Here is a 12,500-nt window from a genome sequence, read left to right as displayed (position 1 = left end):
GTAGCCTGTCTGGGGTTGCTGGTACCTTTGCTGGGGTTTAAAAGTCACAGGGGGTCCGTATTCCCTGGGGTACTGCGCCTCCCCAGTGTATGTGACCTCAGCCCTGTAGCCCCCGTAGTTGTCAGCGATGTAGGTCACCTGGGGGGATAGGGGGTTAGGTTAGGTTAGGTTAGGTTAAATTAAGTCACGTTTGGAGGTTTAAGTTAGATTTGGTTAGTCTCTCTCTCTCTCTCTCTCTCTCTCTCTCTCTCTCTCTCTCTCTCTCTCTCTCTCTCTCTCTCTCTCTCTCTCTCTCTCTCTCTCTCTCTCTCTCTCTCCAGGTGTGAGGAATCTAGGTTACTGCACGGCTGATGAGACAGGTATGATGGGCGCGGCAGGTGTGGAAGAGGAGGAGGAGGAGGAGGAGGAGGAGATGATGAGGAGGTTGTTTTGAGGATGATGAAGAGGGCGAGGAGGACGGGAAGAGGAAATAGATCAGAGAGGAGAATGGGGAGGAGGAGGAGGAGGAGAAAAATGCAGAGGACGATTTTTGATGAATATGAGACGAAGGGAGGAGGAGGAAGAGAAGAGGAGGAGGAGGAGGAGGAGGAGGAGGAGGAGGAGGAAAATGAGAAGGAGGTGGGCGACAAAGGAAAATAAAGGGAAGACTGCATTTGTGATAAGGAGGAGGAGGAGGAGGAGGAGGAGGAGGAGGAGGAGGAGGAGGAAAGACGAAAAGAAGGAGATGAGAGTAAAACCAAGAACAAAGTCGATCCGAGAGAGAGAGAGAGAGAGAGAGAGAGAGAGAGAGAGAGAGAGAGAGAGAGAGACAATAAGCAACACAGATAAAAACAAAAAAAAAGAAAGAAAACAAAAATGAAACAACAACAACTACTACTACTACTACTACTACTACTACCACCACCACCACAACCACAACCACAACCACCACCACTCACACACACACACCACAAACACATCCACACATCCACATATCCACAAACCCAATCACACACACACACACACACAAAAAAAAAAAAAAAAAAAATCACTGACCCATCCACCTCATCCACTTCATCCACCTATCCACCTCATCCACTTACCTTCTGAATCCGTCCATCAGGGAGCGCCACTTGATAGTAACCAGTGACTTGCTCTCCATCTGACTCTTCACTCTGGCTGAACTGTGTCCCAGCGTACTGATCCTCCACGCCGTATGCAAAGTTGTAAGGCACAGGCTGGAAGGGGAAGAGGGAGAGAGAGGGAGAGGTGAGAGAGAGAGAGAGAGAGAGGGTGTTTGGTTGAGTTTGTGTGTTGAAGTGTTGGAGGTGGTGGTGGTGGTGGTTGTGGTGGTGGTGGTGGAGTAGAGAAATGGATGAAGGGAAATGAGGAGGAGGAGGAGGAGGAGGAGGAGGAGGTATAGAGAAATGGAGAAAGGAAAATAAGAGGAGGAGGAGGAGGAGGAGGAGAAGGAGGAGGAATAGATAGTAAATGACAGCAGAGAGAGAGAGAGAGAGAGAGAGAGAGAGAGAGAGAGAGAGAGAGAGAGAGACACACAAACAAACAGACACACACACACACACACACACACACACACACACACACACACACACACACACACACACACACACACACACACACACACACACACACACACCTGAGAGTACCCCTGGTTACTGGGGCCTGAGTACTGGTCACTGGGGAGGTCAGGGGTGGGGGCGGCGGCGGCGGCGAGGACCAGGGTGAGGAGGCCGACCTGGAGGAGGAGGAGGAAGGAGGTGTTAGAGCTAGAAGAAGAAGAAGAAGAAGAAGAAGAAGAAGGGGAGGAGGAGGTGTTAGAGGAAGAAGAAGAGGAGGAGGAGGAGGAGGAGGAGGAAGAGAATAGGAATGATAACTAGTGGAGAGAAGGAAGGAAGGAAGGAAAGTAATGAAAGCAGAGAGAGAGAGAGAGAGAGAGAGAGAGAAATGAAACGAGGAAGGAGAAATTTTAGTGAAAGAAGGAAGGAAGAGAGAGAGAAGGAAAGAAGGAAGGAAGCAAGCAAGCAACAATGAAGGAAAGAGAAAGAAGAGATAGAGAGAAGAGAGAGGAAACTTGAGTAATAGAGAAGGGGAAGAGAGAGAGAGAGAGAGAGAGAGAGAGAGAGAGAGAGAGAGAGAGAGAGAGAGAGAGAGTCAACAGATGATCCTTGACACTTTCTTGGAGGAGGAAGAGGAGGAGGAGGAGGAGGAGGAGGAGGAGGAGGAGGAGGAGGAGGAGGAGGAGGAGGAGGAAGGAGAAGAAGAGGAAGAGGAAGAGGAAGAGGAGATAAATGTCAGAGAGAGAGAGGGGAAAAAATGTGAGGTATCGAATAGGAGGAAGAGAAGGAAGAAGAAGAAGAGGAGGAGGAGGAGGAGGAGGAGGAGGAGGAGGAGGAGGAGGAGGAGGAGGAGGAGGAGGAGGAGGAGGAGGTGTCAGATAGGAAGAGGAGGAGAAGGACTTTTCGACAGCAAGTAATGAAGGAGGAGGAGGAGGAGGAGAAAGAAGAGGAAGAAGACGACGAGGAGGAGCTCAAAGACAGTCAGTAATGAAGGAGGAGAAGAAGAAGAAGAAGAAGAAGAAGACAAAGGAACACACAAATGGAGGAGGAGGAGGAGGAGGAGGAGGAGGAGAAAGAGAGTACGGAGAGTATATTGAAGGAGGAGGAGGAGGAGGAGGAGGAGAAAGAGAAGAACATGAAGGAGGAGATATATGGAGGAGGAGGAAGAAAACTTTGAACAAGGAAGACAAACAAAAGACAATGGAGGAGGAGGAGGAGGAGGAGGAGGAGGAGGAGGAGGAGGAGGAAGACTTACCGTGGAGAGCATGTTTGTTGGTCTTCTCAGGTGGAGGAAGTGGAAGAGGAGGTGGAGGAGGAGTGTGTGTGTGGAAGGAAGGAACTGCAGTCGTTATATACCAATCCACCTCCTCCTCCTCCTCCTCCTCCTCCTCCTCCTCCTCCTCCTCCTCCTCCTCCTCCTCCTCTTCTATTCACCTTCACCTCTTACAAATTACAAACTATTTTTCTGTTTTTTTCTTTTCTATTTTCTCTTTTTTTCTCTCTCTCTCTCTCTTTCTTTATTATTATTATTTTTATTATTATTATTTATTTTCTTTTCTTTATCTTTTTTATTTATTTTGTTTGTAGCTTCTCTATTTTCGTAATGGTGATTGGTCTCTCTCTCTCTCTCTCTCTCTCTCTCTCTCTCTCTCTCTCTCTCTCTCTCTCTCTCTCTCTCTCTCTCTCTCTCTCTCTCTCTCTCTCTCTCTCTCTCTCTCTCTCTCTTCATACATTCACTTGCCGTTTGCTTTCCATCTATTGATTCACTTGTTATGTCATCGTTATGTCATCTCTCTCTCTCTCTCTCTCTCTCTCTCTCTCTCTCTCTCTCTCTCTCTCTCTCTCTCTCTCTCTCTCTCTCTCTCTCTCTCTCTCTCCATATATTATCTCGTGTTTTCCTTTATTTCTCTTTATTGTGTGTGTGTGTGTGTGTGTGTGTGTGTGTGTGTGTGTGTGTGTGTGTGTGTGTGTTGTGTGTGTCTGTCTATCTATCTATCTCTCTCTCTCTCTCTCTCTCTCTCTCTCTCTCTCTCTCTCTCTCTCTCTCTCTCTCTCTCTCTCTCTCTCTCTCTCTCTCTCTCTCTCTCTCACCTGGAGCGCAAATTACACGTGCATACCTGTGTCATTAGTCTTGTCTTACCTGTCACCCCCTTTACTTACAACCCCTCCTCCACCCCCTCACCACTTCCGCCTCCTTTTCCTGAACCCCTCACTTCCTCCGCCCCTTTCCGCCCCCGTCACCCCCCCCAGCCCTTCACCCCTCGAATCACACCTGCCTCTGGGCTTACCTGTCTATTTTTGGTTTTCTGGCCCACCCTGAGGCGTCCTGAGGTGGTGAAAGTGTTCGTGTGTGTGTGTGTGTGTGTGTGTGTGTGTGTGTGTGTGTGTGTGTGTTTGAATTTTTTTTTTTAAGTTTTTTTTTTCTCGTTCATTCGTTCATTGTTCTTTATTTTTTTTTCTCTACTTTTTAATCATTTGTAATAGTGGTAGTAGTGGTTTTAGTAGTAGTAGTAGTAGTAGTAGTAGTAGTAGTAGCTGTAGTCGTGGTTGTAGTTGTAGTAGTAGTAGTAGTAGTAGTAGTAGTAGTATATGTTTAGTTGTTGTTGTATTATTATTATTATTAGTAGTAGTAGTAGTAGTAGTAGTAGTTGTAGTAGTGGTTTTAGTTGTAGTAATAGTAGTAGTAGCAGTAGTAGTAGTAGAAGTTTAATAGTAATAATAGTAGTAGTAGAAGTAGTAATAATAGTAGTGTTAGTAATAGTAGTAGCAGTAGCGGCAGTAGTAGTAGTAGTAGTAGTAGTAGTAGTAGTAGTAGTAGTAGTAGTAATCAATCAACAAAAATAAAAAAAAATAAAGTAACAAAAAACACAAAAATATCTTGCATAGAAATCTTTATTAACAACAAAAAAAGCGAAAAAACAAGAACAATAACAACTATGAATGTAATTGAGCAAAAAAAACAAGTAATTGACAAACAAACAGACAAACAAACAAAAACAAAGGCAAGAGTTATGAGTCACGCAAAAATCCATTCATCCACTTTTTAATCCACCATTGAAATTAACAGTGGTGGATAAGAAAAAGGATTGATAGATTTTGGAGTGATGGAATATTCAACTCAATTATTTATTCTCGTTTTGATAGGACTGGTTGATCATTGTGGTATTTGTGGCGTTAGTAGATAGGTTGAGGACAGGTGGTGTTATATTCATCAACTCATCAATTTAAAGGTGTTACTCATTGTCTCATTAAGTGTCCGTCTAACTCTCGTGGTGATAGGAGTAAGTTTGAGATGTTAATTTGAAAGACACATCATTCCAGGTGTTCATCTCATCCACTCGTCAACTTCAAACTTTTTCATCAACGTGATATAACAAAATTTTAGTCATTTGATCAAAAAAACAAATGTCCATCTCATTAATTAGACAAAAACTCACAAATTTCATCTACTAATCTCATCACAAAACCACCAATCACATCAGATCCTTCAAGTATCCTGCAGGACTCACATATCCTTTAATGGTAGGTAGGCTCAGGCTGGTAGGATGGTGCTGGCTGGTGACCATATCCAGATGGCCTATAGGTAACTGGTGTACCATATTCGCTAGGGTACTGAGCTTCACCATAGTACCCGACCTCAGCCTGGAACCCGTTGTAGTGGTCAGCTGTGTACTGTACCTGCAATTAGAATAAAGGTTAGGTTAGGTTAGGTTGGGTTGGGTCAAGTTAAGTTAGGTTAGGTTAGGTTAGGTCAAGTTAGGTTAGGTTTGGTTATGTTAGGTTAAGGGGAAAAGAATGTTATGTTTGTATGTAAAGGAAAGAGATTTATACGTTTGTTTTGGTGTGTGTGTGTGTGTGTGTGTGTGTGTGTGTGTGTGTGTGTGTGTGTGCAGGTTGAAAGGTTATGAAGTCAGAAAGGTTTCGGGGAGGGGGGGGGGAAGGAGGGGATGGTGTGTGTGTGTGTGTGTGTGTGTGTGTGTGTGTGTGTGTGTGTGTGTGTATGTGTATGTGGGTGTGCGTGTGCCTTAAAGAGAAGAGGAAGATAGAAAACATTGTACTGAAATTTAAATTGCCAAAAAAAAAAAAACTTGTATACAAACAACAACATTTTGAGGGCAACGATTAGTAAGAAAAGTCAATTAATAATACCAGACACTAACACATTTATAAACCCATTAATAAACTCAACACAAAGGCAACAAGACCAGAAGACTGTGGCCATTAATCTCTAGACCTCCATAGACCCTTCCTAATGTCAATAAAATGGTCTAATGGTACACAAATCTCAAGGTAAAAATGTGTCCCAGTACTGAAGGGGTTAGAATAGTGAATACTGTGGCCATTAATCTCCAGACCTCCATAAACCCTTGCTAATGTCAATAAAATGGACTAATGGTACACAAATCTCAAGGTAAAAATGCGTCCCAGTACTGAAGGGGTTAAGGGTATATTTTAAGGGTGTTTAAGAGCTCACCGTCTGCTTGCGGCCGTCGGGGAGCTGGACAGAGTAGGATCCCTTGACTGTGTTACCATCGCTGTTCTCCTCCTGGCCGAAGTCTGTGCCAGCGTAGTCATCCTTCACTCCGTAGGCGAAGTTATATGGCATACCCTGCACAGACAGACAGGCAGACAGGTGAGGAAGGGTTACACAGGTACTTAACTAGGCATATATGTTTTCCAGCATCAGAGAGAGAGAGAGAGAGAGAGAGAGAGAGAGAGAGAGAGAATATATCACCTCAGCTAAAACAATATTAACTAAAAAAAAAAAAGTAAAACAACACTGCCATTTGGACTTACCTTGGCCGGCTCGTGGTAGGTGGGGGCCGGGGGGTGGTAGGAGGGGGCTGGGGGCTGGTAGGAGGGGGCTGGGTGGAAATTCTCCCCCATACATCCCACCGCTGCCACCATTAGTACAGCGATTGCAGTGACCTATGAGAGAGAGAGAGAGAGAGAGAGAGTGAGATGGGGCAATGTTTTAATGTCACAAAAATATAAATAGTGCTCATATTTTTCTTGTTATTGTTGTTGTTAGTAGTAGTAGTAGTAGTAGTTGTTGTAGTTGTTGTTGTTTTGATAAATGTCACTAACCTTTACTTAGACCAATAGAAAAATAGAAACAACAACAACTACAACAATAACAACAACAACAACAACAACAGCAAACGCCCTTCAAGTCACCAATAATCATAATATTCTCTCTCATTTGCTCTCATTTTCTTTACTATCTTCATTTTCTCTCTCTCTATTCAACTCCAAGATGTAGAGGCAATAGTGGTGGTGGTGGTGGTGGTGGTGGTGAGGCAACAGTGGTGATGATGATGAGAGGGAGAAAGGGAGGGAGAGGAGTAAAGAGGAAGAGGAAAAGAGAGAGAGGGAGGGAGGGAGGAAAGGAAGGAAATGTGATGAGAGAAGAATGACTCGGAAGAAAATGGGAAGAGGGAGAGAAAGATAATGATAGTGAAGAAGATAGGAAAAAGCTGCTACATTTTATATTTGTTTTATTTATTAAGAAAGAAGAGAATGGAAGACAAATTGAAGAGGGTTGAGGAAATGGTGATGATGATGATGATGATGGTGATGATGGAAAAAAAATGCAGAAAAAATATGAATGAATGAAAAAAAAAAGTACAAGTGATGATGATGATGATGATGATGATGGTGATGGTGATGGAGAAAAATGCAGAAAAATATGACTCAGAGAAATAAAAAAGAGAAATTATGTAAAATGAAACAATGAAAAAAGAAAACCAGATGATGATGATGATGATGATGATGATGATGATGATGACAAACATAACGATAAGAAAACAAAAAAGATGAAAATTATAAAAAAAAAATATTGATAAAAATGAAATAGACAAAAAATAATAATGAAAATTAAGAAAAACGAAAAAAAAAAAAAAATTAAACTATTTCACACTTCATATTACCTGAGTCTTCATGGTAGTAGTAGTAGTAGTAGTAGTAGTAGTAGTAGTAGTAGTAGTGGTGGTGGTGGTGATGTTGGTTGGTGTCTGATGCTGATGTGATGACAGGACCTGCTTATATATCCAAAACTCTCTTCCTCCTCCTCCTCCTCCTCCTCCTCCTCCTCCTCCTCCTCCTCCTCCTCCTCCTCCTCCTCCTCCTCCTCCTTACTTTCCTCCACCATATGCCTTTGCGCTGCATCTGTCTGTCTGTGTGTGTGTTTGTCTGATTGGGTGATTGTTTGCTCATTTTCTTCTATTTTAGTGTGTGTGTGTGTGTGTGTGTGTGTGTGTGTGTGTGTGTGTGTGTGTGTGTGTGTGTGTGTGTGTGTGTGTGTTCGTATCTCTTGTTATTTTTTTGTTTATTTTATTTTATTTGTTGATCTCTCTCTCTCTCTCTCTCTCTCTCTCTCTCTCTCTCTCTCTCTCTCTCTCTCTCTCTCTCTCTCTCTCAATTTGTCAGGGATCTGCATAGGCTTTTCGTCCTCCTCCTCCTCCTCCTCCTCCTCCTCCTCCTCCTCCTCCTCCTCCTCCTCCTCCTCCTCCTCCTCCTCCTCCTCCTCCTCCTTGGCAATCATCTAAATTTTGCTATTCTCGAAAGTAAAGCGACAGATGTGAAGAGAGAGAGAGAGAGAGAGAGAGAGAGAGAGAGAGAGAGAGATACATGATGTTGCTTAAAATTCTTCTTTTTATCATATTATCTTCAGTGGTATTATTATTATTATTATTATTATTATTATTATTATTATTATTATTATTATTATTATTATTATTATTATTTTTAAACTACTACTACTACTGCTACTGCTACTGCTACTGCTACTACTACTACTACTACTACTACTACTACTACTACTACTACTACTACTACTACTGCTACTACTACTACTCCTCCTCCTCCTCCTCCTCCTCCTCCTATCCTCCTCCTCCTCCTCCTCCTCCTCCTCCTCCTCCTCCTCCTCCTCCTCCTCCTCCTCCTCCTCCTCCTCCTCCTCCTCCTCCTCCTCCTCCACTTAGCTGACCGGAAGTAGGTTACCTCGGTGTAAATTAACTTTGCCGTCCGTGTCCTGGGGAAGAAATACACACACACACGCACACACACACACACACACACACACACACACACACACACACACACACACACACACACACACACACACACACACACACACACACACACACGGGTCACCTCAACTAAATGTAATAATAGTGAGAGAGAGAGAGAGAGAGAGAGAGAGAGAGAGAGAGAGAGAGAGAGGTGCAGTTCACAAACAAATAAACAAACAAACAAACGGAACAGTATGGAAGTTATCACCTCTCCTTTTGTAATTCTCTCTCTCTCTCTCTCTCTCTCTCTCTCTCTCTCTCTCTCTCTCTCTCTCTCTCTCTCTCTCTCTCGCTTTCATATTCAGTGCTAGATGGAATTCCTCCCCTTTCGTCCCTAGAGAGAGAGAGAGAGAGAGAGAGAGAGAGACTAAAGATGAACACACGTTTCCTTTTCAATTGTTTTTTCTCTTCTAAAATTTTTCATCAAAACAAAAATTCAAGAAAAATTTTATTGGTCATTTCTTTTTTTTTATTGTTATTTTTATTTTCTCTATTTTCCTTCTTGCTTTCCTGTTATTCTTCTTCCTTTTTTATTTCTTTTTCTTTCTATTTCCTTATTTATTTTCTTTTTTCTTCTTCCTTTTTCCTTTCTTTTTTTTTTTTCTTTATTTTTCCTCTTCTATTTTTCTTTCTCCTTCTTCTTCTTTCTTTTCTTCTATTTTCCCTCTTCCTTTTCCTCTTCTTCCTTTTTTTATTTTTATTTTATCTATTTTCCTTATTCCTCCTTTTATTCTCCTTTCTTATTCTCTTTCTTTTCTTTCTTTTTCTTATTTCTGATTTTCCTATTTTTTCCTTTTTATTTTCCCTATTCCATCGTATTTTTCTTTCTTTTTTCCTATTTTCCTTCTTCCTTTTCCTGTTATTCTCTTTTTTTCTCTTTCTCTTTATCTATTTTCCCTATTCCTCTTTTATTTTCCTTCCTTCCTTCCTTTTTTTGTATTTTTTTGTATTTTTTTTCGTAATTCTTGTTTTTTTCTCCTTTTTTCTCTTTTTTCTATTTCCTTCCTTTATTCAGTTTTATTTCCATCCCTTCCTGTGTTTCTTCCTTTTTTTTATTTATTCGTTTTCTTTTTCTTTTTTTCTTTTTCTATTTCCTTCATTCCGTTTTCTTTATTTTCGTTTTTTTCTTTTCATTTTTTCAATTTCATTTTTTTTTTCGTTTTCTTTATTTTCTTTTTTGTTTTCGTTTTTTTTTTTTCAATTGTCTTCGTTTATTTCTATTTTTTTCTTGCCTTTCTCTCTCTCTCTCTCTCTCTCTCTCTCTCTCTCTCTCTCTCTCTCTCTCTCTCTCTTTCTTGCTTTTATTTTTCTTATTGTCTTTTCTTTTTTCATTTTTTTTTTTGACAATTAAAAATACAAACTTGATTATTTTGTTTGAAATTTTATATAAATGTAACAAAAATAACAATAGTAACAACAACAACAACAACAACAACAACAAGAGAACTATTTGTCTATCTTTCTATAAATGTACAATAACAACATAAATTCTCTCTCTCTCTCTCTCTCTCTCTCTCTCTCTCTCTCTCTCTCTCTCTCTCTCTCTCTCTCTCTCTCAAAAATAGGGCGGGAATATATCTGCGTAGGGAGAGAGCGTTGGTCCACCCTGGTTCTATTCGGTTCACTCGAAATTGGAAGAACCTTAAGGAAATCCGGTTCTGATTCACCCGGTCCTGGTCCATCTGGTTCTTCCTCCGCCGGTTCTGTGTCCACGTAAGTCACTCCTGGTTCCCGGTTCGCCAGTGGTTCGTCGGTCGGTTCTGAAGCGTAGTATATTGGTTCTACTGGGCTCAGAGGTAGCGGTTCACTGTAACTCGGTTCTGGGGCATGGTGCGTTGGTTCTAAGGCGTGGTGAGGCGGTTCTGGTTCACGATACCCCGCTTCTGGTTCACTGCGTACCAACTGAGGCCGTATGAGCGAGTGTAGCGGTTCATGGTAGCTCTTATTGGTGTCCCGGTTCACTTGCGGTTCATTTAGCTTGTGTGAACCGTGATAGGAAGCAGTGATGGAGTGGTAGGCGGTAGGTGGTTCATAATATCTCCTTTTGTGGTTCACTGGTTCACTTTTAGACGGTACAGGTGAGTGTGTGTGTGGACCAGGTGTGGGTAGCTTAGAGGGGTACCTGGCTAGGCCCTTGTACCTTACCTGTGCTTGATAACCGTGTGTAGGGTGCGCTACATACTCCACCTGGGAAGAACAAGTGGAGTGAGGTGGAGTGAAGTGGAGTGGAGAGTAAGAAGGTGGAGGAGGATGGAGTAGTGGAGGTGTATGTGGAGGGCAGGTGGAGGTGGTGGTAGTGGGTGGAGGAAGAGGAGGTGGAAGAAGTGAATAAGGTGGAGGAAAAAGAGGAGGAGGAGGAGGAGGAGGTGGATGAAGAATTGAATATAAAGAGAAAGAGGTGGATGTGGAGGAGGAAAGCCTAGAGAGAGAGAGAGAGAGAGAGAGAGAGAGAGAGAGAGAGAGAGATGTAAAAATAAACAAGCTAAAAAAAAGAAGAGGAAAGAAAAAAGACGGAGAAGAGAGGAAGAAGAGGAGGAAGAAGAGGAGGAAGAGGAGGAAGAGGAAGAATAAAAAAAAAACTAAAAGAAAGAGAAAAACAAAAAAAAAACGAAAAAAGAGAACGAAAGAGAGAGAGAGAAAAAAATAAATACAAAAACACAACTCAACCTTTAAAAAAAAAAAAAAAAAAAAAAAAAATATCCAGGTGTACCATAGTAATTAACCCCCCCTCCCCTTCCCCTGCCCCTATGCCCCTTCGCCCCTCTCCCCCCCTTACCGTTTGTAGCCTCCCGTCAGGTAGGGCCACAAAATAGTGTCCCTTGACGGTCTGTCCATTTGAGTCCTCAGTCTTTCCGAATTTGGTGTTGGCTGAGAAGTCCTTCACGCCGTAGGAATACTGGTAGGGGGTGGAGTCCTGCAGAGAGAGAGAGAGAGAGAGAGAGAGAGGTGTGGGGGGGGGTTGGGGAGAGGTGTGGTGAAGTGAGAGAGATAGAAGGAAGGAGGAAAGTGAGATAGAAGGAAAAGAAAGAGAGAGTTAGTGAGTGAGTGAGTGATTGAGTTAGTGAGTCAGCGAGTGAGTTAACAAGTGAGAGAGAGAGAGAGAGAGAGAGAGGTGTGGGGGGGGGTTGGGGAGAGGTGTGATGAAGTGAGAGAGATAGAAGGAAGGAGGAAAGTGAGATAGAAGGAAAAGAGAGAGAGAGTGAGTGAGTGAGTGAGTTAGTGAGTCAGCGAGTGAGTTAACAAGTGAGAGAGAGAGAGAGAGAGAGAGAGAGAGAGATTGGTCCAAGGGTGAGTTAACAAGGGTGATGTAAACAATTCATAGTCATTAATCTGGGCAGGAAAAAAAAAAATAGATTCAAACAGATCAATTAAAAAAAAATGAAAAATTAGTTGAAATTATAGTAATGTATGGATTTTAGGGTGACTGAGGGTGAACTAGGGTGAATAAGGGTGACTGTACTACATCTTCAATAATCAGGGACAAGAAATATTAGATTCAAACTTACAGAAATAGATAAAAAATAAGAAATTAGATGAAAATATAGCTATGGATGGATTTTAGGGTGACTCAGGGTGAACTAGGGTGAACTAGGGTGACATTACTACCTCTTCAATAATCAGGGACAAGAGATAATAAATTCAAAATAGGAAAAATAAATAAAAAAAATTAATTAGTTAAAAAAATAGTGATAGGTAAATATTAGGGTGAATAAGGGTGACATTACCTTTTCTGGTGTAAGGGTGTAGCGTGATGAGGGTGAAGGCAGGGCTTGGACTGTTACCACCACCACCACCACCACCAGGACCTTGAAAATAGAAAGGGTGATGACTTCCTAGGGTGTCAGAGTGAGTGAAGGTGTCAGAACAACTA

General features: G+C 42.1%; 3 protein-coding genes and 1 long non-coding RNA gene across 4 annotated transcripts in view; 1 reads left to right on the top strand and 3 right to left on the bottom strand.

The window, feature by feature from the left end:
- LOC123498238 (adult-specific cuticular protein ACP-20-like) overlaps positions 1 to 2,882 on the bottom strand; it is a 3,156-nt gene extending 274 nt beyond the window's left edge. The window contains exons 1-4 of the mRNA XM_045245407.1: positions 2,812 to 2,882; positions 1,637 to 1,735; positions 1,083 to 1,217; positions 1 to 138 (exon numbers count right to left, since the gene is read on the bottom strand). The exon at positions 1 to 138 is cut by the window's left edge and continues 274 nt beyond it. Of these exons, the coding sequence (XP_045101342.1) occupies positions 1 to 138; positions 1,083 to 1,217; positions 1,637 to 1,735; positions 2,812 to 2,823 (384 nt within the window). The 5' untranslated portion in view covers positions 2,824 to 2,882. The remainder of the gene's footprint in view (positions 139 to 1,082; positions 1,218 to 1,636; positions 1,736 to 2,811) is intronic.
- LOC123520283 (neurobeachin-like) overlaps positions 1 to 12,500 on the top strand; it is a 287,400-nt gene that overhangs the window by 117,470 nt on the left and 157,430 nt on the right. The gene's annotated exons all lie outside the window — the stretch shown is intronic.
- LOC123498230 (cuticle protein 7-like) lies at positions 4,484 to 7,561 on the bottom strand. The gene is made up of 4 exons (XM_045245396.1): positions 7,487 to 7,561; positions 6,354 to 6,485; positions 6,031 to 6,165; positions 4,484 to 5,234 (listed from the first exon to the last, which is right to left on the bottom strand). The coding sequence occupies exons 1-4, from the start codon at positions 7,496 to 7,498 to the stop codon at positions 5,073 to 5,075; spliced, it is 441 nt and encodes a 146-aa protein (XP_045101331.1). The 5' UTR covers positions 7,499 to 7,561; the 3' UTR covers positions 4,484 to 5,072.
- LOC123498323 lies at positions 10,679 to 12,453 on the bottom strand. The gene is made up of 3 exons (XR_006672669.1): positions 12,355 to 12,453; positions 11,406 to 11,543; positions 10,679 to 10,816 (listed from the first exon to the last, which is right to left on the bottom strand). It is a non-coding gene; the product is annotated as an uncharacterized LOC123498323 (long non-coding RNA).

This window comes from Portunus trituberculatus, chromosome 7 (assembly GCF_017591435.1).
Source record: "Portunus trituberculatus isolate SZX2019 chromosome 7, ASM1759143v1, whole genome shotgun sequence".
NCBI lineage: Eukaryota > Metazoa > Arthropoda > Malacostraca > Decapoda > Portunidae > Portunus > Portunus trituberculatus.
This window is presented reverse-complemented; position numbering and strand designations above follow the sequence as displayed.

What these genes read in the sequence shown, in the direction of transcription:
- LOC123498230 (XM_045245396.1), bottom strand. An exon ending in CCTACCACGAGCCGGCCAAG is followed by an intron (nt 6,166 to 6,353) that starts GTAAGTCCAAAT and finishes CTGTCTGTGCAG; the next exon opens with GGTATGCCATATAACTTCGC. An exon ending in CCGACGGCCGCAAGCAGACG is followed by an intron (nt 5,235 to 6,030) that starts GTGAGCTCTTAA and finishes TTCTAATTGCAG; the next exon opens with GTACAGTACACAGCTGACCA.